The following is a 25,449-nucleotide window of genomic DNA, read 5'->3' on the forward strand; positions in this document are numbered from 1 at the left end:
AAAGTCACCCGCACCGCTAATGCCTTTAAGCCAAGCTCAGTCGCCACCTTGTGACTAAAAATTACCCTTGAAAGAAAAAGGAGGCATTTTGCAGAAACTTCAAAGGCTAAGAGAAAATAATAATAACACAAAATCACATTTTTCCACGTCGGGGAGCCTCCAAAAGGGGGGCCCGGGGCAACTACACCGCCGGAAGATATAATGAGTTGTGTAGACGCAAATTAAACGTTTGAAAACAACGCCAGGATGTTCTGCCCTGGTGCAACCGCAGACACAGGTAGGGCAGTGTATTGTATACTACCCTTCCAACCAGGCGCGAATCTAAGAGTTTTTTTCGGGAGGGGCCAGAAAATTTGAAAATCAATTAAAAAGAAAGAAAAAGCTAAACAGATATGAACAATGATACTACGACATATACGATATGCTAGAAAATAGACATTAAAACAACCATTTTCATCAATTGTGATGCCGAGGGACTAATATCAGCTGTTTAGAAGCATATCAAACCATTTGATGCGGAAACATACAATTTTTCACAAAATTTATGGGGGGGCCCGGGCCCCCCCATAAATCCGCGCCTGCTTCCAACAAATCTGTCCTTTATTACGTTAATTTAATGTCTGCAGTTGAATCTACCTAAAAACGACTGATTTGCTTGATGGTTTTGATTTGATTCAACAGAATGCGCCTGCACAATTCGGTGCAATGAACACCGCCATCTTGCAACAAATTGTGACATTGGTTGGTTAGTTTGAAAAACTTCTTTTGCGAACACACCCTGCTGCATACCTGGCACGTTACTCACGAAGGTATCACATCGCTGGCTACAGTGACTGTATATTCATCCATTTGCTTAAATCTTTACTAGACTAAAAACTAACGCGCGTTGCACTTGATTATTTGTGCTGCCCTGATCCGATCGAACCCTTTGATTCAAAAGAGTCTCACACTGGTTGACCTAACCACTGAGACTGCTTGAAATAAATCCGCGCGGGGTTGTTAAGAAGTAGGCTACCTGTCTTGGACGAATGCAACGTACACAAACCGTAGGAATTTTGCTGGGACATACAAAAGTGTGACCGCTTAGGGGAAGACGAATAAGGCAATAGCTCATCTGGTGACAATATGAGTCCTGTGAAATCAGTGGATAGGCCTACTACTCTTTCATTGTTTGAGATTGTTGATTTTTTTCATTCAACAGTCGATTTTGGTTCTTTATCGCTTCAGTCATGATGAGCAAGAACCTGTCCTGGTCCACGTTCAGAGAGAAACAGCAAAACATAATTAACACGATTAACTTCAACAAGACTTCAACAATCGGAAACTTCACTCTGTCAATCTCGGTGACCGGGCCTGCGTCAGTGGTTCAAAGCCTCTACAAGTATGCGAAACTGCCAGGATTAAGCTCTGCAAGAAGCTTTCCCAGTCCGAGGATAAAAATTCAATCAATCAACCAATTTCAAATCAGAAGAATCAAAAGTAGCTGCGATCAACTGACAAGGAACATGATCTTTAACGTGCAAAAGCAGTGTGTTTTGTGACACTTTGTATTTACAACAATAGAATAGATCTTCATGCGAAAAACAATAAAAAGCCAAAGGAATAATACCGAACAAATCAACAAGCGATAAAGGTGATGACGTAGGGTATTGCTATGACAAGACTCAAATGATTATAATAATTAAACGTCACGACATGAAGGAAACTGCCATGATTCTTTCAGGCCTTCTTCAATTCAAATGCTTTTCAATAAGTTTGATCGTACGTACAGTACCACAACTATTTTGACAATTAGAACATAACAAGCAGATGATTTTGTTCATGCGTGACGTGATGGCGCCTTGGCTGTTATCGCCATCTTCTGGTGGTTAAAATCGTAAACCTGCAAAATATAGTTCTTGGTAAAGATTCGCATCTAATCAGTTACAACGATTAACTTATTTTGACGCTAATTCGGGATAATACAAGCTTGCCTCCGTGTTGATCAGTTTTAACTTAAGATTGTTTCTGGCATGCTTAGGGGATAATAAATCGGGTTAGACAAAAGTGTTGCAGGATGTTCTTTCTTACCATGCTATATTTTTATTTGACACCTAACGACAGATAGGTCTGTAGATAACTGGCAAAGACCTACGTCCACCTCGTTAGCTCAGTTGGCTAGCGCATGACTTCGTAAACGAAGAAACTTCAAGATCAAGCGTGCTGGTTTGACTCTCAGGGTGTGCGCTTGAGCAACGCATTCTAAGAACTGCTCTCCATTCAGCGCCACCTAATGGATAGAATAATTCCCCGGCAATACCACTTCAACAATCGGCAATTTCACTCTGCCAATCTCGGTAACGGGTCCTGCGTCAAGAGCCTCTACAAGTATGCGAAACTACCAGGAATAACCTATCAAGGCTTTGTCAGTCCGAGGATAAAGATTCAAAAACCAACCCTACGTCGACAAGGCTGCTTCAGAAATAACTACAATTTAAGGTTAGACACTTGTCTGACTGCGTCACTGCTGAAAGTTGAGAGTGACTTACTGCATTGTTCGAAATACAAAAGTTGATTAAAAATATACGTTTTCCTCACCAGAATAATGGGCTAGAGGCCATAAACTTTTAGATTCCGATCCTCTGCATGCCAGAGATGATGTAAAAGAATTTCTTTTCATCACTGATGCTTGCTGTAGCAGCAACGGGTTGAAATGCTGGTCGAATGATTGATTTGCTGCGGCGACGGCAGCTGCCGACATCCCATACAAGTCTTGAACTCCCGAAGCAGCCACTGCCGCATTCATAACTTGATGAGAATAAAAATTTTGGCCGGGCAAGGAAGGAGAATTTCCAGCGAGAACTCTCCACGGATCCGATGTTCTTCGGGAAACCGCAGCGGCAGCCGCTACAGCACTGACGGTTTGGTGAATACTTTGGAGGCCAGAGAGCTTGCTTTCTGACGAATAGAGATCAAATGTTGAAGCAAAATGTGGAGGACATTCTCTCCAACTTACGGAAGCACCAAAACCAGCACGGTGGTTGGAGGGATGTGATAAAAATGGGGAAAACGCTGTGAGACCATTAAACGGATAAATAGAGTTTTTTGTTTCTTCAGATGTGGATTTACTGAGTGACGTTGTTGAAAATTGGTACTCAGAATCCCAGAAGCTAGCTGGGAATTTTCTGTCGCACATTCTGGAAGTGATTTCTATAAAAAAAATATGATAAAAGATATTTAGTTTTTAAACATGTTGATAACTGTAGGCTACCAATGACCATGAAACTTCCAGGAAATTATTCTACCCATTTGTTGGCTTACTGTAACGTTTCGAAGGCGCCATTTTCACCTTACTGGTATTAGCGCACAGCAAACTGTCACAGATTTTCACCCATGTCACGTTCTATAGCTTTCATTAAAAACAGTATTTCAAGCCGTCTGCGGACCAATAGCGTGTTCAATGCTACATCGCTTTGATGTGAAATAATGGTTGGCGAGGTTGAAGCAAAACTAGCTCTTTGGATTCTTAAAAATGATTTATGTTTGAACGTTAAACGCAGACAGTGGATATTGTTCAAGCAACATGTAGAGATGAAACATATGTTTTGTTTCAACATGATTGACTGGTCGAGTCCGCTGATGTTCATTATTATTTGATGGTGATGACCTGGACAGGCAAACCTGTCATCAAATATTCAATGTCAAGTAAAAAGTAACTCATCTTGGAAAAACTTTCGGCCTGGTTAGATTGAATAACTCATGCGATGGTCAAGACCTCTGACTCATTTTTCTAAAATATCTGTTAATTCTTGCTCATTTTTAAAGTGTTTTGATTTTTTTTTTTTTTGGACAATGTTAATTTTTAATAATCAACTCTCGAATTTGTGCAAATGAACAAAGACGAGCTCTGTTAATTGCTTTCGCTGCCCTCCATTCATCTTCCGAGTTCATCAATTATGTAACAGCAACCGCAAGAAGAGTAATTACGCACATTGCTTATGCAAACCCGGCCGCCTGCTAGTAATTAAATAACTCATTTGACCCCAATAAACTCTTAGTGGCCAAATCAAAAGAATAACGTAAGTTTACATCAACAAAATATTAAGAACTGAAAACTTGCAAACCGACAAAATTTTCGCTTAAAACATGATACTCTTGAACAAGTGAACATGTCAAATACAAATATCTCACTGTCCAGTTAATTTCCTCAAGTGGATGATAAGACCTAATCATGATTTGAAACATTTCAATTTGTGGAGATGTCAGTAGCTATGTTTGCTTATAATGATTCAAAGTCTCAAACAAAAATATTTTGTATATTAAAAATATTTTGTATATTAGATATATTTTACATGGTAAAACTCATAAGCTTACTTTGACGCGGTGATTGTGACCGCAACGCTCTGTTGAAGTGCTGATCCACTTCGTCGCTAGTTCTTCCATCAAAGTAGCTCAACATAACACATCGGGAGTTTACACGGCGAGCGGTTGGGTTTCGCTGCTTCTTCATTCGGCCTCTGGTTGGCAAGTGCCCCGTTGAAGACACATCGACGTGTTTCGTTTGGGTGGATGGCAATATAGGAATTGATGATGATGAAGCGGATTCTACGTGTTTTGTACTAAAGAGATTCCCTTGTTTGTCATTGTGGCTAAGATTATCTTGGAAGTGATCCACCTGTGTAGGCGTTGACAGTCTTTCGTCTTGACCCGGTAAGATTTTCTGATGTTGGTTGGATGACTCGACCATGTCTAGAGAGTTTGATGCAAGGATTTCGGAATAATCTCGGCTCGTCGGTTGATGAGGCGATCCAGTATGAGGTCTGTGTTCTGGTGAAAATCTCAACGGAGAGTCGGATGTTGTTTCCTGATCCGATCCTTCTGACGTTGATTGAGCTGATAGGAATTCTGATGAATGATAAAAAAGCTTTTTCCGCCAAAATACCTAGTAAATTTGAAATAAAAATAATTATTAGTGAAATACTGGGAAAAGTGAAGAAAAATAATTAGACAGATGTCAAACCCACAAGCGTGATATAAACGACTTCGTTACATGTCAATTCAAATAAAAATTTTACCGGAAAAAGATTAACTTATTTTACTTGAAAATAAATTTATTTGTAGGCTATTACATATTTCTGAAGAAGAAAACTTGAAGTAAATCTTCAATTGATCAATTGATTTCAAGCAAAAAAATGTTAAATTTGTAAAATTGCTTCCATCTGTATTTCCTTGGTCACGTGATCAGGTGACATTATATTCCATAAATTTGGACAGGCAATAATTATGTTAATCAACAAAAATTCGGTGTAAATTTTCAACATATTTTAGTGCATTTGATGCTCAGCCTCTGTCTATCTCGAAAAAGCTTATTTTCCCATCATTGTTTTAAACAAGCACACTTTAAAAAGAAACAGTCGATATAGCTTACGTTAAAAAAATGATGACAAGATTGCTAATACATTTCTTTTTATGTCAACAAAAAGCCTTGATATTAGCAGCTGATAGCCTACTAATTGTCATCAGCTTATGCAAGAGAGATCTGAAATCGTTTAGTCTAATTTTATCCATAATAATTTTGGTAGACAATTTTTAAAAATTCTCCCACCACAAATGTGAATTCTTCTTCAAACCTGCTTGCTCATATTCTCTCCCTTTGCATGATGCAGTTGTGTTGAGTAAGGATGGTACATCACTCCTGCACAGCTCATAATGAAATAGTCAATTACGTTCTATGCCTAAAACAATCAGATAATGTATTACTAGCGCTGCATATTTCCTCAGTCATAAGCAGTTACAGCCACTACATTTATTTTGTATTTACAAGCAGGTTAATGCGACTGAACCAAAATACTCAATTCCGTATTACAGGGCGAACTTTGACATCGGACATTCCAAAAAGTCTATTATCTTTTTAATCGTTTGTTTCGGACTAATTTATTTATTCCTCCATCATTTGTTTACTTCTTGTTAGTTGAACCTTTCCATCAAGCCTGCATTACATGCTTTACTTAAATATATCAGAAAAGGAATAGAGTATATAGACTGCTCAGAAAACCCATCTAACCTTCGAAATAAATCCAAGGCCAAGATTTAGTGAACAAAAAAGATTTAGTTTGTTGAATTATTGTGAACAGGGCACCAAGAAATTGTTGTTGGGGGCTTCTCACTTGCATTTATAAAACTATGTTTGTTCTCCATACAAAAGGTCGGCTGGTCTAGAAAGATGCTATAGCCTGGTCGCCTACGTTCCTTTGTTCATAATACAAAACTAAACTGAGCAGTTCACCAGGTGCTATTTATATCAGTTAAAAATCCAACTTTTGTGAAATTTTTGAATTTTTTTGAAAAAGTTTTATTGCAGAAGATAGATGGCGCTTTGGGCCGTTGATCGCTGCACTAGGCGGGTGTAGAATTAACTCTCAGCACAACTTTAAGTTTTGAACTGTTCTGACCGATGCTCGTCTTACAATTGATGCAGCACCGCGCTCGTCTGCCGTCATATCGTCTTCAGGTTGTTGGCACAAATGTCAATGAAGAAGGTAATCGTCAGTTTCAAGTCGCCACTATGTGTCCAGGCGCCAGTCCTCTGCGGACCGATGCGCGCCGCTGCATTTGCAAACAAACCCGAAAATCTGTGAGGAAAATGCGATAATGGCCTACGCGTTCCGTCGGCCACTTTTAAAAACAAAAACACGCTTTGTCTTTTAACAACCGGACATATTGGTGAGTGATAAAATATCAGTCTTCTGAAGGTATTCCGGCGCTGGTTATGGTATGTTGATGTTATTTGAAGCCGGCAATGAAAGAAAATGTTTCCATAAGTGTGATGGTAAGAGACAGCCTTTGACAACTATTTACCGACAGCACTTGTAGTTGTTGGTCTTTTGTTGGTTCCACGTCAACCTAAGCGGAATGTCAATAACTTGGAAGTGAATATTTTACAAGCACATTTCGGCGTAGGCTACTATATTAATTGATTGTACTGTTTCATTGCTTTAACGAAGGCTATGTACATTGAAATTACTTCATTAAAATTGAAAACGAAACTGCAAGAAGACGTCTTTCAATATTTGTGTTTAATTTGACAACGAAGACTTTGGAGAGTAGTTATTTCGCTAATTGCGTAACTTGTAGTTTGCTTTTTGTATAAAAATTGTTTGACTGTCAAAGTTAAAATTTTGTCACTACTATGTTCATCTCGTTTACAAGCACAAATTCTATTCGCGGCTGCTTTTTCAACGCTATTGTTGTGACGTCATTTAGGAAACGATTGATTGAATATTATTTGTATCGTTTTATTAACGATTTTCTAATAATTATAAACCATTTCGATCTTCTGGCCATTCAGTAATCCTTTTATTTGTGTTAAATCACCTTTTCCGACCCCTAGTCAGTTGGCAGTCATTTTAGACCACCCAGGGCTAATTGAAAGTGCAACAATGGCTGTTGGATTGGTTTCATTTTCCAACTCACTCTGCCATCCAGTAAGCTTGCATTGTCAAATTTGGACAATCTGTAAACATAAGTGCAGTTAAAATGCTAATAATTGATCAGGAATTTTGTAATTAAGCCGATTGTATAAGAAAGTTTGTTTGACGCAGGCTCTGCTAAATCAAAACTTGGTTTGGCTCTTTTGCAATTTGCATTGCTTTCTTCACCTTTTTGCCAAAGTTGCATAAACGGCAAATGATGAAAAGTTGTTAGTATGCATGGTTGGCAGAAGGTAAGCGATTTATTTAATCATGTTGCAAAAATGTTTGTTGATGATGAGTTTTTAAACATCAAACTAATGAAACAAAAATGGCAACAGACCTTGCAACCGGGGAGGTCGTGAAATGGATGATAATAATCTACAAAACAATGAGAAGTAGGTGCAATTTGTGCATTGTGTTACACCACGTAGAATGGATGAACTAAACCTTGGGGTTAATGACAAATACACGGCATTTAACTATTTAAATTGTTTATTTATTGATTGATTAATTAATTGCTCACAGTTAGCAATTTTCTTGATATTGCCAAAATATTTCATTTTTTGTCGTCCTTTTGTTCGTTTGCCTTGCACCATCCCAGTCAACATTAAATTTTCCAACGAGTTGCTTCTTGCTATGTGTCTGTAATATCTTAATTTTCTGAAGTTGATGTTGTTAATCAGACTCCAGTCATTGTCTATTTGTTGAGTGACGAATTCATTTGTTTTTCTTTCCATCCAGCTGATGCATAATAGTCTCATGTGACACCACATTTCAAAACTTTTTAATGTTACGTTTTTTGCAAGTCCAAACTTTACATCCGTATGTGGCAATTGGGAACCGAATACCAGAGTTCGCAGCAATTTTAATAAATTTAAACACCACTGATGAAATATAAAGAAGAATATTTGTAAGAATTGTGTAACACAGAAGTGTGTGGGAAGACGACACTGTTGGGTCTTCGGCTACTCATGCTTACAGAGCATATTCTGTTACAAAACATCTATTCTAGAAGGTACAAACATCATGTAAAGAAGGTGAAGGTGTCTGCGCAAAATTTTTACATTTAATCAATTAACATCAATTTTACAGTAATAAACCATAAAATTATATTACGATTGATGTTCTGTATAGCTGTCAAACATTGTGACACACTTTGCCATGTAGTATTGTAGTATGCAGCCATCTATAACCTACATGTTTTAATTAAGCGGCCGCAAGTCGAGTTTCAGCGATCTCCAAGTTGTTGGGTGGTGGAAGAATGGACGGTTGTTATAACAAGCTGACCTTGCTTGGCAATCTAGGACAGGTTTGCGTTACAGCTGTGAGTTGTCTGGTAAGTTGGTACTTGACCACTGGGTTACAGTATGGACCGACTCGGGCACTGGAACGTCGGTTGAGGGGTAAATTATAGTATTCTATAAAAACTTAGAAAAACCGAGCAATTTTAACATTCTTTCTACATAAATGGATGGCCAATCAACCATATAGCAATCGATTTACTATTCCACGTTGAAACAATAGCTCCCGAAAGTTTAGCGGGGCCGTCAGCACAAACAGTCTGGTCGTTTTGTAAACAAGCTCATTGAAACGAATGCACTTGAACAAACAAAAGCTTGTCTTCAAATATCACCTTTCCAATGTCTGACTTGCACTTGCTTCGCCTCAGTCAGCAAATTAGCTCGTTTTTACGTTGATTAAAAGTCTGCAAACGTTGAACCAACATAAAAGAGGATTAATTTTCCAGCAGGGATTATCTTCCAGGCATCCTACAAACTGCCACCCAGAAGTAACAAGGTTGGCTCGTGGTTGTGTCTTGTCGGTTTACACAATGTCATGTCGAAGAATGTCGCTTCTGGTGTAAGTCTAGATTCATCATATCTGGTGCAGATCTTTATCAGATGAGGTATGGATCTGAAACGACCTGGTCCATATGTAAACCAGATTAAGTGGCTGTCTGGGATTACTAGCCTATAAACAAGTAAGCTTAAGTGATTGCATGGAAAACTTTGCCTGCATGCAATTATGCATAGGCCTAAGATTGTTATTTATTACTACATGGAACCCAAAGTTAAGATTACTGCGAACTCTCGTTTTCTCAATTGCCAGTATGAATGTGAGATTTGGACATGCAAATACATGACTTTAAAAAGTTTTGAAATGTGGTGTCACATGAGATTATTATGCATCAGCTGGATGGAATGAAAAACAAATGAATTTGTTACCCAACAAATAGACGATGACTGGAGTCTGATTAACAATATTAACTTCAGAAAATTAAGATATCTCGGACACATAGCAAGAAACAACTCGTTGGAAAATGTAATATTGACTGGGATGGTGCAAGGCAAACAAACAAAAGGATCAAACAAATTACAGGAATAAAAAGTGTGCCAGAAGTATCAACAAAAACAGAGCTAAATGGAATGAGTTCACATGGGAGGCCACAGCTGACCGAATATAATTAATCTGTTATAGAAAAAGAAGAAATTCAATCCAAACAAAATAAAAAGATTGAATGAAAAGAAGAATGAAAAGCTCGAGTTGAATCTCTGTAACGGTTTTGCCAAAGAATTTTTGAGTGATTGTACAGAAAAAACACTTCAGACTAACATTAGCCAAGGCTACATCTGCTTATTTTGCAATATATCTGTCAACGACCAGCGTGCTGTCATAGGCAGATCTGTTGGTTGTTTTAGGATACCGCCAAGTCAGTAGAGATTTGAGAAAAAAGTAGCGAGGCATTAGGCCTATAAGTTATTTCCGGGAAAGCGAAATGTTTGAAAGATGTTTGATGTGAAAATTTATTTCTGAAGAACAAGGCTCTGAGGATTTTCTTTAAATTTTTTCCTTCAATTGCCTAATGTTCTTTTTATTGTTTATTTAAAATTTTGTAAATTTAAAACTCAATATAAACTCAGATTTAAAACCTCAATAAAATCAAATTTGAAACCGATACCAAAGGTATCTCACCCTACCGCTTTAATCAGCTTCAGACCAATATCTCTTTTGCCAACCTTCTCTGAAATTTTTGAAAAGCTATTATGGAACGAATAGCCTACATAAACTTTTGGATAAAAATAATATATTAACTTCCAATCAACACAGACAATTCGACAGAGTTAAATGTAACTCAGGTAGCCTATATGATGACTTACTCAAAAACTTAAACAACAATAGGCCTAACTATATGTGCTCCATTTTTCTTCATCTGAGTAAAGCATTTGACACTGTTGATCATGGCACTTGATTGAACAATTAAAAACAAATTATATTGTTATGGGTTACGGTACGTTCAAAAATATGGGATTTAATGAAGTCGTAGGCCTACTTAACCAACAAACAGCAATGCACCAAGCTTAATTCTAAATTATCAAGCTTTTTGACCGTCAAATGTGGCATCCCCCAAAGTTAGGGCTACCATACGTCCTCTTTTAAGAGGATTTGTCCTCTTTTTTCAAGAAAAATGAATTGTCCTCCGAGGACACTAAAAAATGCTCAAATGTCCTCTTTTTTGACAGTTTGAGTTTTCATGCTTATATTTTCAACGGGATTAGGTTGCTTGATGACATTTCAGCGACGGGTTGCAGGCTATTTGTTTTCTAAAGATTTTGTATAGGCCTTTACCAATGTAACATGCTGATTTATAAATTCTACAAAAATTGGCGCATTTTTATGGAACTGTTGTTGAACGTTCATTGCCTGGTTCTCTGCAAGATATTAAACGACATTTTAAAGGCCATGCTCGGACTTTCACAAAAAATTATTCTTTTACCTGCATGCGTTTTATATTGATACAACGCTTGTAGACGTTGTTGATTACAAACGCAGTTTGGTTCGTTTGTTACTTGAAACAAATCGAAACGAATGTCTAAAAGTGCAATGTGTAGCCTATAACACCTTACAGCAGGGTGTGCAACCTTTAGTACAGGAGGGCCAGATATAAATAACTGGGTGAAACCGTGGGTCGCAGGCTTATTTAAGATATGATTTCTAGTAGTTGCAATCACAAAAAATGTTGTTGTTTTTTTGTTATTCTTATGGTATTATTAGGGATTATCTCCTTGCAGAAATAAGTTAAGTTAAGACGCATAAATTTCTGAAGAAAACTGCCATTCTAATTTATTATCACACCGTCTTTAAACGAGCTCAGTCAGAAGTCAAAAAGCCAAGCCAAAAAGAGCCATTTTTGAAGCAATGTATTTTTTCAAATGTGGAAAGTCATCTTGGTTGAGATGTTTTCGGTAAAAATCGCCAAAATTTATTTCTATATACTTTGCTTTCAAATCCGTTTTCTCTTGAAGATCAATCAGTTCAAGTTGGATATCAGCTGGTGCTTTGTCAATGTCTGTGTCGAATGGCGAAGAGAACATACCAAACAAATATTCATGAGATTTGAAACGAGCCAAAAATTCAAACAACAATTTTTCAAATTTAGTTTTCTTCTCAGGATGCACACCATAGTCTCTAAAAGTTGGAAAGTGGAAAAGATTTCTTATCTGTATATGAGCTTTCCAAAGTCGTAATTTGTTCATAAATCCTTTTATGTGACCATACATTTTTACGTTCTACGTAATTAAACACAATGGATTAGCTGTGGCCAGTGGGAGATTTCTAAAATGGTTAACAGAAAGTACGAAATCTATAATAATCCAATCCACAATGAATTGTTCACACGTACCAGACTAAACTAAATTATAAACACGTTTCGCGGGCCGCACACAATTCAAAATTGGCACACCTTTGCTGACCGTACAGTTTTTCTTCGCGGGCCGCCATAGGCCTACAGCTTTGCAAGGAAAGGAACAACTTTTTAGTTCACGTCGTTTTTAGCATCTTAGCGGTTATGTGGAGCCTACTGTTTTAATCATGCTTCTTGCAAATAATTTAACAATTTCGTTAAGGCTGACCAATCCTTATTAAAAAAAAGTTAAAGCTTGACCTGGAGGTCGTGCCTGATTTGTCACATTTTGCAGATTTTTGCGATCATTGCTGTCTGACTGAAACTGTTTAAAAATTAGGTATTTTTTTCACTTTTTGCTGACTCTTAAAAATATAAAATCATTTGTTGTCTTAAAGGAAGCACTAGAAATGAGAAAAAATAAGTTAAACGTTCAGTCAATCTGTTTTCTTGTTTTTATCTGGTTACTTTTGCTGCGTATGCCTACACTGTAATGATCTAAAACATGTAAAAGATTCTTCAAGCGTAAAATTCTACTTGCTAGCGAAACGTGTCCTCTTTTTAGGCGATGAAAATATGGTAGGCCTACCCAAAGTTCAGTCCTTGATTATTTCTGTTATATGTGGACGATCTACCTACTGCATCCCAGTGACGTGCGGTGAGGTTCCTAGATGGTGAGGCACTAATTTTTTTAAGTCACGTTTAGAATAATTTTTCTTTAACAACAGAAAAGGCATCGTACTAATAAAAAAAAATTAGCAGCATGCTTTCACATTTATTTAAAAATAAAATCCATGCGCCTATCCTTTAGGACAAAAACATCTGTGACTTTGTTGTAAAAATCTCTTCTTTATTCCAAACATTATCACTGGATGTTGAAAACAAGAGACAGGAAAAGTAGAATAGGCCTAGGCGATTTTTAAAGCACAGCCACTCCGTTTTTTTTAATACATTACCAATCTCTTTGAAAGCTGAGAGTTTTTTTTTTATCCAGTCGTCTGATGCAAACCTTTTAAATCTGAAACAGGTCTTCCTTTATTTATGACTTCAACTTTAGATTGAAAGGTTAGTTTTGAAGGCAGTGCCTTACCTGCCTCCCCCCTCTTTTTGAGGATGACACAACCTAAACATGACCCACCACAATCTGACTTGCCTGAAACAAAAAGTGAATGAATAAAAAGCGTTGATGCACGGTATGGATGAGAACCGACAAACTACCTATTTCACTAAAACTAGTTTTATAATCACTTATGGTATATGACATGGTATAAGTCATGGTATATGACATTGCTTATAAAATAAGATACTATGTGTCTATGTCCCATTATTAACATTACGATTAAAAATATAACTTCCGATCGCCTCTTAGATTTGTTTATACTTTTCATTATTTCAATCACATCTTCAAAAATTATGTAATTAATTGGAGTAGAGCCAACAAAACATTCCTCCACTACACAATGTTTCAAAACAGATTTGTTCGAGCGAGCTGGTTTAGTGTAAGGAAAACCTCGACAGCCTACTTGTAACTTACAAACAACCAATTTCAAGTTTTGTTTGTCGTATCCAGATTTACGCCCGGTGGTTGAGGATTTAGATTAAGTGGACGGGAAGGCAAGGAAGCCAATCTTCGTGTCCACCTTCAGGCATGTCTTAAGTGTCCTGCCAGAGACACGGCTACATGCTCTTGAGCGGTGTCGAACCGGCGCCCTTTCGATTGCCGTCCCATGGCTTTCACCACTCGGCTATGCAGCCAACATTTCAAGTATTAAAAGTAGATGATCGTACAAAGCTGGCATGCACACTACAGTTCATATTTAAATATGAAAACAATTTATTGCCAGCTTGTTTCTCTAGCTGCTTTGTTGAGCTTGATGACGCACATCAATATGGCACCAGACATAAAGCTAAAAATGGATTTTTTTCTAAAGATTTGAGACCAACTTTGGCAAAAAAAAAACACTCCATTTCTTGTGTGTACACTGTACAAGTGTGGAGTGACATTTCACACGACATTAAAGGTTTACCGTTCCATCGCTTTACACAAATGTCAAAAACCAACTCTTACCGGTAGGCTACATGGAAAATTGGATATACTCCATGCACACCTCAAAGTTGATAATGCAAAGGATTACTTTTCTCAATATTATCGTTCTTCTTAATTTTTGTCATCTATAGCAACAAAACAAACCAAATCATCCTATTTATGTCTGTTTTCCATGATAATCATTACATTGTGATCAGGGCCGGATTTAGCTGATGGGGGGCCCGGGGCACTTTTAGATCGGGAGGCCCCCCGTGCAAAAAAATTTTTTGCGCCTACGGCGCGAAAAACCACCTCTACGTCTTCAGTAGCATCAGTCCAGTACTGCACAGCATTTTGCAGAAACTTTAAAGGCCAAAAGAAAAAATAACATAAAATCACATTTTTTTCCACATAGGGGGGCCCTTTAAAAGTCGGGGGGCCCGGGTCAACTGCCCCCCCTTAAATCCGGGCCTGATTGTGATGGCGGCCTATACGTTTTTTTTCTGTTATATTTTAGTAAAACTTTGGCGACAACTGTATTCTAGCACACAGTCATAGATTGGTCGTTGGCTTAAACTTGGTTGCTGGTTTGAATCCTTATCCTCGGTTTTCTCAGCCTGAGAATGAAGAATCAAACCAACAGCAGTTTGTTTTAATGTCAATGGCTAAACCCTTTTCATTTACTGAAGTAGTGTGCCACTGTGCCTGCCTCTACACACATATGTGCATGAATGAGTAGTTAAATTTATTGTTATGGAAGTGGTGGCTGACTAGATGACCGCTTGTGGTCTTTCGTTACCATCCTGATTGCGCCATAATTACCACCAACTGTAACTTACAATGCATTGTTTTACTTTTCATTTACTCTGCTTCTTTGTTTATATGTGGCGCTATTGAAACAAAATAAATTGACTTGACTCAAGTTTTCAGATTTGGTACATTTCCAGGCCGGATCGTATAATGTAGGCCTACTCTCTAGAAAAAGTTATTTTCTTCAAACGACTTTAAAATCCCTTAACTGCCACGGGCTCTTTGAAGAGTCCCACCTCTTGACAGATTGACGATTTGAACTATCAGTGAAACTCTGTTTTTTTTTTTTTATGAACAATTTATGAAAAAAGTTTTCCAATCCCAAGCTCCAATTAGACAGATGAAAGTTTCAATTGTATGAAGTAAAAAGGTCACAAACGGTGAACTGAGAGAATGTGTGCGGCAGTTAAAGAGATTTAAAAACAGACTATCCATATCGTGATGAGCAGAAACCAGACATCATGCGGGTTAACAGCACCACAAAAACAAACACCCGGGCGCTAAAAATGAGACAAAATGGTAGATTCTTCAATCAACATGGCTACGTACCACCAGACTTCACATTCCATTCTAAAATTATTTGCGGTAATAAAAGCTAACGTCGGTAATAAAAGCTAAGCATCATCCATAACATCAGGAGGCAACCTAGTAGTCTATAGTCACCAGAAGAGCGCGAGTCACTTTATCTAAAACCATTTGTTGCAATGATTCAATTTTATTAAATACTTGCAAGAAAAACACTTTATAAGTTAGGCCAGTGCAAATCACAATTTGCGTTAGTCCAGAGATGCACAATATTTTGATCTCAAATACAATTCAGACTACGGTACGCTTTGATTTATACGGCAGTCAATAAGTTATTTCCCAGTCAGCAAATCAATCTTTTCTTAAAAAAGGATGGATTTGAGGTTTAGGAAAATGTCAACCTTACATTTTGTTACCTCAAACCGTCTGACCAAATTAAGCTTGTAGAGTGGAAGAGCCAATTGAACAACGTCGAACAGGGTCGACGTGGCTATTCATCATGCGATGCAGTTAAAACTCATATCAGAGAAGGTATGACCGTTGAGTCGCATTATACAGTGCACAGAGCAAGTGGTATTTATGTCAAGAGCTATTCGGCGAGTTTGCTCTGCTAAACATTGCCGACACATAATTGAAAGAATTCAAATAACTAATGCGTTTTGATAATATTTATCTACTATCTAAGTTCACTTGAGGAAACTTCTTGAACTTTGACCTGCACGCATGCGTCGTACATCACGCTGTGCGCAACGTCCATATGCGCACGCACTTGACGCTCATCGCTACACTTGACGTCACAGACCCCGCACTGGTAGATTGTGCCGTCACTTTCACTGCAGGTCTCCTGGGGGAATGCACATGGGTCACTCAAAAGAAGCCTTCTCGAAATTAGAGGAAGGCGAAGACTACCGTAAAATAAAAGTCAAATATATCCATGTACACGGTTGATTGGGAACACCCTGGCTGCCTAAAGATACGGCCTGATTTGTCACATATTGCAGAAATTTCCAGATTTTTCTATCTTTGGGCGAATGTTCAAATAAATTTTTCTAAAAATTATATTTTTACGCTTTCTTTACTGTTTTCCCCAGATGACACAATAGGTTTTAACATCCTTAGATGTTGAAAAACAAAGAAAATTTGATTTCGAAGATTTTAGTCAGACTGTTAATTTTTCAATAACAGTCCGATTCAGTGTTTTTAAACTTACTTTTTCTCATTTGCTACTGCTTCTCCAAGGTAACAAAAAGCTTTTGTATGAATAGGAGACAGCAAAAAGTGAAAAAATCTCAGAAAATGTCAGTCAAACACTCGCAGTAGCTGTAATCAAAATCTGCAAAATGTGACAAATCAGGCCGCATCTCCAGGTGGCCATGGCAACGCTTATGGAGCCAGGAAATTGAGCGGTATGCAAGACGGCCTTAAACAAATAATTTGCAAAACGTCAGACAATATAAAGCTGGTTTGAGAGCTAATGATATAGTTAGGAATAACCACTGTTTAGAAACAGATATACAGTAGAAAATTCCAAGCCTGCAATGAAGGTAATCGTGAACACATGAGCTATTTCACTGCACAAACTTCCATGCAACTTCCAACAATGATAATGTGCTAGCCTTTGGTGGCCAGAGCAGTTCAACACAAAGAAGATTGGAACAACTACTTACTGCTTATCTTTTTCATGGTCAGCTTCTGATATTATATCGATTACTTCGCACAGCGATGTCACATACTTTATTATGTTAGTATATAGCACGCAACCCACACAAGCCACGGGTAAAAGCACAAAAACGTTTCTTACCAAGTGCTTCTGGAATTGATTCTTCGATTTGAAGATTTCACAACAGCGGCTGCACACGAATTTTTCATTAGAAGGTTTCTTACCACTACACTTCTCCACATGAAGGTTGTAGCCGTGCAGCCTGCAAATTGATTGAAATGTGTTTAGTTTTATCTCACACTTGATCGAAAGAAACCCAAAAACCAAAGCTACGAAACGAAGTACACATAGAACTTCAGAAAAATCCATTCTACTGTAAATTAACATTGTGCTTGCATAAACACAAGTGTTCATCGTTTTATATCAAGCCTGAGTCGGCCTTTTTTAACGACTCCGGACACGTCAAACTCCCTAGCTCTGCATTGTATGAGGTATTTTCAACAGAGTCGAACTGACAGAGTGTTGGTGAGAGAAAGTTTTTAACACATTATAAACACCATCAAGTAGTAAAGATGATGGGACTAGATGGTATGGTTTAGTAAATATTGGTTGAAGTGGTAGCGATCTAGCAACCTACAAAGTTTCAAAATCAGTTTTTATAGATTCACTCTCGTATCAACTTTAACTTGAAACCAACCCTAGATACTTCTTCCCACATAAAGGACAGAGAAAAAAATCCTTCCCAAAATGGCTGCCATGCTTTTCTTTCTTGTGCTCCGCGAGGCTCTTCTTGTAATAGTAGGACCGTCCACACAAATCGCATATTTCACGCTTTTCTCTGTAGACACAAATACTTTATTGTTTGGCGCATTTCACAACGTTTCGAAATAGCTTATATAGAATTTTAAATGAAACGCTTTCTTCATATCATTGGTTAGCAATGAGTTCAGTTTATTTCTTCTGCTGGCGAATAAACAAGAATAAGGTCGTATAGCACTATAGCCTTGTGCCAACCTTTTATGATCCACCCGCCATCATTCTCTTTTCAGCTGAAAGAAGTTGCAAAAGTCGATATTGAGATTGAGTTTGGTAGGATGAATGCATGATACAAAGATAAGATCATTTAGCAACATATCATACGCCACATATCAAGAATGGAGAATTTCCGAATGCACAATACCACAAGAGCTACAATTGATCGACAGCTAATTGCATATCAACTCACCCTTTGTTATGTGTGACCAAATGGTTAGTTAGGGTGCACTTTTGTATGAACGATTTCTTGCAAACTTGGCATATGAATGGTCGCTCTCCGGTGTGGGAACGTTCATGTGTGCGCTTGTCCTTAAGGTAGAGAAACTTCTGTTGGCAATACTGACAGCTATGCTTTCGATCCTGGTGATTTCTGTAAACAATCTGGCTTGTTTTTAACAAATTATGGTGATTGTTGAGCAAAGTACATATAAAGTTTTTTGCTTCAACAAAATTGATCTCAAGAGATAATTGCCGTCTGCCTTCGAAACACGGCATTGTAGAACATGAAAATGTGTAAAACTATAAATGTTATAATTAGGGCAACCAATTTTTTGACCTAAAAACTTGAAATTTTGACTTTAAAATTTACAAATTTTGACCTAATCTTGACCAATAACTTTCTGCGTTTGCAACCCGAATACGAAGTAGGCTACAAGCATATTAGAAATCAAACCATTAGGCAAGGATATCGTCTTTTTCTAATGAAATAAAAGAAAAATGTGGAAGACTCAACGACATCACAGCTAACGAACAGGTAATGAAAGTCACTCGAAAAACTGCAAAAGATAAATATGAAGTGTCTTTAAATATCTCGAAATTACTGAGAGGGTTCTGCAGTATTATACTTCAACATCAAGTAATGTTTCACATTATCGCCTTTGAAGTTCCTGTCTTCTGCCATTCACCTTTAGGTGTTGAGGTATATTCAGAAGCGTAATCAAGCAGTGTACTACAAACTTTAGAAGAATTTGATTGTTTAACCTTAGGCATAATTATAGGCTAGCTAAAAACAAATATGAGAACATCAGGAAGCTAAAAGTCAATGTATAATGGTTTGAGCATTCATCTAACCAAGAACAGAGGCCACGTTACCGGCCTTCCACGCCTAGCCTACTTAATATTCAATCGTCAGTAGTATGCGAAACAAGATTATTACGTCAGAAATTGCAACAAAAAATCAGTATTTGACTTTTTTTACTTAATAACTTTAAAACCTTTCTTCGTGTCAGTCTGAAATTTAGTTTATTTACGTTAAATTATAAACTTTGAACAAGGCAGAAAAAACTTGACTTTATTGACTTTTGGTTGCCCTAGATATAATCTTTGCACAAAATCATGACATCAAAAATATAAACTTGTGTACATGACATTTCAGTGACTGCGTAAAGGGAAAGTGGAGGTGAAATAGCGTAGCGGATAAGGCGTTCGTTTTCCAATCACACAATCCTGGTTCGACTCCTGGCTTAAGCTGGTTGTTAAAAAATCTGATCACCTCTACCAGGGTGTGATAAATTGGGTGGGTGTAGTTGCTGCAGACAAAACGGCCGAGATAAAGGAACTGGGCACCCTGCTCTCATTAGTGCCGACGACTCAGTACAATGAAAACCCTCACGCTTGGATCAAGTACAAAATTCATCTTTTATAAAGGGAAATAAAATTCGAATTAAAAATGACAAAAATGCTAAGATAAAATTGCATGGGAGCTGTCAAGTGTCAAGAGTAAGAAATTTCAGGAAAAAAACTAGGGTGATATAAATATGTGAAAAGAAGATATGAAAACAACATGGATAAAAAAAAGCTAGATCTAACAGTTGAGTGTGGGAAAGATCAAGTATGATCACAAACAAAGATCAAAATGCAGGCAGGAGACAAATAAGTAGCAAATCTGTTGTTACTACTGTACTCCATAATTAAAAAAAGTGTAAGATTGCCAACAACAAACCTATAATGTCGTCGTAGATGAAGTTTATCTCCACATATTTTTCCACATCCTTCATATGGGCATAAGAACGGTTCTTGAGTAGGTAAAAGGTTAGAACAACTGCCCTTTTTTTGTTTGCCTCTCTTAATTTTGCTCGACTTTTCTAAAAGTTTTGTGTCATGTGTGGGAATTAACAAACAGTCTCTGGATAAACCTTCATTTGAAGATTCGATGGTAACCTTCAATGGGATGTCACTTTCATTAAAATCATCACATTCGTCATCATTCAAATCAATGATGACAGTGCTTGTGATTGGTTTGCTCATCAAAGCTTCATTATCTAAAGACAACAAAAAGTAGGTCAGCTGAGGCTGGTTCTAAAAGATGAAAATAGCCTATGCAATGAATGCTCTACATCTAGATCAGGGGTGGACAACCTTTTTAACACAAGGGCCAGTTAGGAAAATGAAATGGATACAGGAGGGCCGCAAATAAAATGAACACTAATTCATATTTTCAGAAATGGAGTTTATCTTGTTGAAATTTTGTACAAGAATATCATCCTCATGCAGTGAATTCAATTCAAGCTGGATTTCTACAGGCGCAAAACTTATTTCACAGGTACAGGGGAGTGAAAAGACGGTCATATCACTTCTTAAGTTCTAAATTGTGTAAATTGAAAAGAAAATTTAGCCTTATTTGGGAAAAAATAGCTGGAAGATGAAGGGCCGCATGCGGCCCGAACGTTGCCACTCCTGATCTAGCTTAAATTTCCCAACAAAATTTTTCAATTATTTTTTAAAATTTCTTGCGGTTGCAGTAATAATATTATTACATTAAAATGACGTCGTCGTTCGTATGAAGTAGAAAGTTTGTGGTCAGCCGAATGGAAGGACTTGGAGCCAACTTTTCGTCAGATTGTCAAGTGTGCGGAGGCCTGTTATTCCATTGGGAGGGGAATAGATGGGACACCCAAAGATGATGTGGTTAGTTGTTTGCTCCGGCGCACCGCACTGACAAGCAGCAGAGTCCCTTATGCCCCAGCGTGTCAAGCAAGCCCTGAAGCGGCCAACTCCCGTTCTTATTCGGTTCAGTGTCACTCACTCCCTTCTCTGAAGTTCAGAACCAAGTGGGAGTGAAGAGGCAGTAAACATTAAAATGACAAATTTTATTAAAGTATAATATATATATACATTCAATACAAGAAAAAAAAAAGGGTTTTAAATCGGCACTGATGAGGTTTGGCTTGTTAAAACAAATGTATTTATTTTATCTAGAAATTAATAGAATATTTTTGTAATGCTTTAGTTCTGAACCTCAGAATAACTAGCCTGCATTACAAACAATTAGGCTTACTTACCTGTAATATTTTCAATCAAACTACAGTCCATCATTGTTAGGTGCACTTCATTTGGTGGTTAGCAAAACAAGTGATTTGCATGCTGTATATCTACATCACAATAAGGTAGCATCAAAAATACAGAATTTCAAACATTAAAACAGTGGTTCCAAAACTTATGAGGGTGACTCCAATTTAAGTTTGGTGAACATCTTGCGACCCAAAACACAGACAAGGTAACAATTTTAGTACTTATGTCAATTTTATATGAGCAAACATTTTAATTTAATAATTCAAACATTTTTCGCTTAATTTCATTTCAATTTATTTTTCTTTGTCGGAATGCAAAAGAAACAATATTGTGGAATAAAATACAAAATTCTCTAAATAAACAGAAGGCGTCGTTGGATTTTCAAAAAATTTCCGAACAGGGAACTCTCCGAAAAAGGCTGTCTCCGAATAGGAAACTCTCTGAATCGGACTCGCCGAATAGTAGAAGATCCACACAGCGCAAGGATCGCATATAAAATTGAACTTCTAATTCAAAAATAAAAGTTCAAAAATCTTGTATTGTTAACTTACAGTATACGATAATTTACGTCTATCGTGATTTATTAAAGGAAGTGACTTGAATGCCGGCAAAACTACTTATGGTGCAATAATTGATTTTAATAAGAGAAGCCAAATAAATGTGCATGATGCAATAATCCAATCGATGTTGGGATTAAAACAACTTGGTAACTCATGACAAAGACAGGACTCGACCAAACATATAGGGTGAAACTACTTTACCTTTGCTTTACTGTTCACACACTTCAATCCACATGTTTTGGTCAATTGCTCTTTGTCATGAGTTACCAAGGGGGGGGGGGGGGGACTTGTATACCAGCTCCCAACTTATTTTTTTAAATTACTTCACAACAGTCCCATTTTGGCAGATTCAGACCATCCCTCCATGATCCATTTTTTAACCTTTTGTGACCCATGTTTCGGTCACGGCCCATAGTCTGGGAACCACTGCATTAGAACAAAAGCTAGGAGTCAGGGTTGCTAGATCCAAAATAATTCTATAGCAAAACTTTGACCAAAAAAAGCCAAACATAGAAAAAGATAGCTAAATTTCAATCCGCGTAACACTAGAAGGATTTTTGAGCATTTTAATTGATTTATTCAATTATTTTCACATAAAGACACCATTTACAAGACTAAAAAGTCAAATTAACAAATAGTAGCCTATATGCGGTACCCTATCGCCTATATGTCACGACAAGAGTTGGAAAACTTTTCAACTCGTAAACCAATTATTTTTAAAGCTTGACAGACGTGGGCTATGTGAGTATCCTATAACGGACAAAGAGTGTTTAGCTGGCTAGATAAACACTCGATATTCAACTATTATTAATAAGAAATAAATAAGACGCAGATCATTTAAGCTGAAAATATTATGCTACTGTGTCATTCAGTTGAGAAGTTATTACAACCCAGCATCATTCAAGCATGGTGGCATACAGATGGATTCATTTGAACCATGCCATTAACTGGTGGACCGCAATGATGACCTCCATATAATTTCAAAAAGATTGCTTAGCCTAATTATCTAACAAATGTTTTATATGATACAGTTGTAGTTGTACGTATATAATCTTGACATAATCTTGATGTACTGTAATTAAACAAAAAAAAAATTGGCTGCAGAGACCATCTTATTTTTCATAAAATAAACTAGATGAATCCAAAAAAAGACCAGAATGAACCAAATTCAACAGAAATATCAAAAAAAAACAATAGCAGCAAAAAAAAGTATAAAAATTGGACATTGCAACTGCAAAAAAAGTCATTCCCCAGATAAACACAAGCTCAAAGACTTTGTCACAGCTTCTAACATTTTATGATTGGAAGTGGCTATTTTTACACACTTGTTGCCATGGTTACAATCAGGTGTTGCCAGAGTTAGGATTAACGTTAAGAAGGGTTAAGGTAAGGGCTAGAGTTAGGAATAAAGTTAGGGTTTTGATCTTTGCCCAGGACTAAAAAAAATTCCAAAATACAAGTTTTTGTTTTCAACAGCTTTAGACTTTTCTCAAATTAGGGCAGAATTCCTTATCTGGCAACGCTATTGAAGCTACTATATAGTGTAAATATAGCCACAGCCAAAAAATTTTACTGTAATTTGTACTAACTTTCAAATTTTGGGCCTGATTTAACTTGTGAATGATGTGAGCTTACTTTTGGGTAACTTTTAGTGGTAGGCTACTGTAATTGGGCTAGAAATAAAAAAAAAACCTAAAGACAAATAAAAAAAACCTAAAGACAACTACACTTGCATTTATCACTTGCTAAAGACAAATGTTGCCACTGCTGTTCAATTTTCCCAATGACTTCAGGTTCTATCTGGAATTCTTCCAATAGCTCAATCAAAATCTCTTCCAGGTTTAGCATTTGATAACATACATCAATGACTGCATTGAAAATAGTCTACCTGGCGTACAACATCTTCGAAAAGACCAAACATAAACCCAAAAAAATAGACCAAAAAACAAACTATAAACCAAATCAAAACAAACCTAATAATGGTTGAAAAGTAAACCAGATTTGGTTTTAAACAAAATAAAATGGTTGGTAACACCAGGGTTGCCAGATATTTTTAAAATTTCAAGCCCAAAAGAAATTTCAAACTAGCCAGAGAAGCGTCTTTTATTATTTATGGTCACAGCGGTAAACCATAATCTCTTCGTGGGAAAATTGTAACATAAGATTCTCGGATCCGTTCGTCTGTATGTAATGACCGAAAGAAACACTCTTCCGAAAACGTCTATTCGAGAATTGTATTTCTGTAAAAAATAGCCCACTGGCTGTCGAAACTGCAGTGCAAAGCGATACACCACTAAACTTGTCACTACAATGCAAATTACTTAGATAAAAGACGGAAATTTTGTCCAGCTGGCAAGCACTAAGCAAAACGGTTAAATATGCGACCAACTTCTTCAAGCAACAATTTTAAAATGACGAGAATAAATTACGATATTTCAAACGCACGTAAGCAGTTACTGTGACGTAATAATGATAAGCAATGATAAGTTATTCAAGCACCTGATCAAGTTTGGCTCACACCTGTTCAAGCCTGGCTCACACCTGCTCAAGTTTGGCTTATACCTGTTCAAGTATAGTTAAAGATTTAACGATGATGTAATGTTATGCTGCAGCTGCAAACGGTTGTGCAATTCAAGATTTAACGATGATGTAATCTTTGCTATTTTCTAGCAACAGTCCATGACGTAAGACGTCAGGTTTAGTAGACAACGGTTCTATGTGACGTTTGATATGAAAATTGTCCGTAACAACAAACTAGCCCAAAATTAGAAGAATTCGTTTACAAAATCAGTCCAAATTGACGAAATACAATCAATTATCAAAGAAATTATTTCTTACACTGTAAAAAAAACACCTAAACAGCAAGGCACAGTCCTAAATGATGAATAATGCAAGATACAATAAGGATTTAAAATTAATTAAATCAAAAAACAACACAAACGTTGCCCACAAAAAACAATGATGAAGGGAATATTGAAACTATTTTTTCATTCTGTTTACTTCTGATTAACTGTTTGTAGCCTACCACTAAATGATTGTTCAACAGATTTGTTGCTGGAATATTACGTTGTTTGATGCTACTTTCGAGTCTTCGACCTTCGTATTGAATACTGTAAAAGTAGGGGAGGCCGGGGTACAGTGAATCACGGTACACAGTGAATCACCCGACCAAAAGTAAAAGGTATATATTAAATTTTCTCTGTAATCACTGTTGCGTGACCACAGTAAAGCTTTCGTTTCACGTGCAAAACCACAGGCGGAGCATAGTTCAGCATTTTGTCCAAGATAAAATTTGTCGATTTCGTTATTAAAAAGTAAAAAAATGATGTTGAAGAGTTTTGATCATATCTTTGTGCATGGTCAAACTTATGCAAGAGTGTTTATATAGAAAAGTACAGTTATAAGTGGGC

The 25,449-nt window shown here is 37.1% G+C and overlaps 2 protein-coding genes across 4 annotated transcripts; both read right to left on the bottom strand.

Annotated features, from left to right (window-relative positions):
- Positions 1-1,599: 1,599 nt before the first annotated feature.
- Positions 1,600-5,705, bottom strand: LOC145777673 (uncharacterized). Of its 3 annotated transcripts, none has more exons than XM_082589107.1 (4): positions 5,585-5,705; positions 4,354-4,921; positions 2,578-3,189; positions 1,600-1,882 (listed from the first exon to the last, which is right to left on the bottom strand). In XM_082589107.1, exons 2-4 carry the CDS (start codon positions 4,724-4,726, stop codon positions 1,869-1,871), a joined length of 999 nt encoding a protein of 332 aa, XP_082445233.1. In that variant the 5' UTR covers positions 4,727-4,921; positions 5,585-5,705; the 3' UTR covers positions 1,600-1,868. The 3 variants fall into 3 exon arrangements, with proteins under 3 accessions (XP_082445233.1, XP_082445234.1, XP_082445231.1); XM_082589108.1 differs by having other exon boundaries at positions 2,578-2,937; positions 5,610-5,625; XM_082589105.1 differs by having other exon boundaries at positions 5,610-5,625.
- A 9,554-nt stretch (positions 5,706-15,259) lies between these two features.
- On the bottom strand, positions 15,260-23,930 carry LOC145777368 (uncharacterized). Its single transcript, XM_082588734.1, has 7 exons — positions 23,773-23,930; positions 21,470-21,559; positions 20,131-20,449; positions 18,379-18,558; positions 17,851-17,991; positions 17,295-17,415; positions 15,260-16,337 (listed from the first exon to the last, which is right to left on the bottom strand). The coding sequence occupies exons 2-7, from the start codon at positions 21,501-21,503 to the stop codon at positions 16,170-16,172; spliced, it is 963 nt and encodes a 320-aa protein (XP_082444860.1). The 5' UTR covers positions 21,504-21,559; positions 23,773-23,930; the 3' UTR covers positions 15,260-16,169.
- Between the last annotated feature and the right edge of the window lie 1,519 nt (positions 23,931-25,449).

Source organism: Aplidium turbinatum, chromosome 9 (genome assembly GCF_918807975.1).
Source record: "Aplidium turbinatum chromosome 9, kaAplTurb1.1, whole genome shotgun sequence".
NCBI classification, from domain to species: Eukaryota; Metazoa; Chordata; class Ascidiacea; order Aplousobranchia; family Polyclinidae; genus Aplidium; species Aplidium turbinatum.

What these genes read in the sequence shown, in the direction of transcription:
- LOC145777368 (XM_082588734.1), bottom strand. Translation starts at nt 21,503, where the DNA reads ATGATGGACTGTAGTTTGATTGAAAATATTACAG. An exon ending in CATCTACGACGACATTATAG is followed by an intron (nt 18,559 to 20,130) that starts GTTTGTTGTTGG and finishes GATTGTTTACAG; the next exon opens with AAATCACCAGGATCGAAAGC. An exon ending in TTGGTCACACATAACAAAGG is followed by an intron (nt 17,992 to 18,378) that starts GTGAGTTGATAT and finishes TTGTGTCTACAG; the next exon opens with AGAAAAGCGTGAAATATGCG.
- LOC145777673 (XM_082589105.1), bottom strand. An exon ending in GTCACAATCACCGCGTCAAA is followed by an intron (nt 3,190 to 4,353) that starts GTAAGCTTATGA and finishes TTTTTTTTATAG; the next exon opens with AAATCACTTCCAGAATGTGC.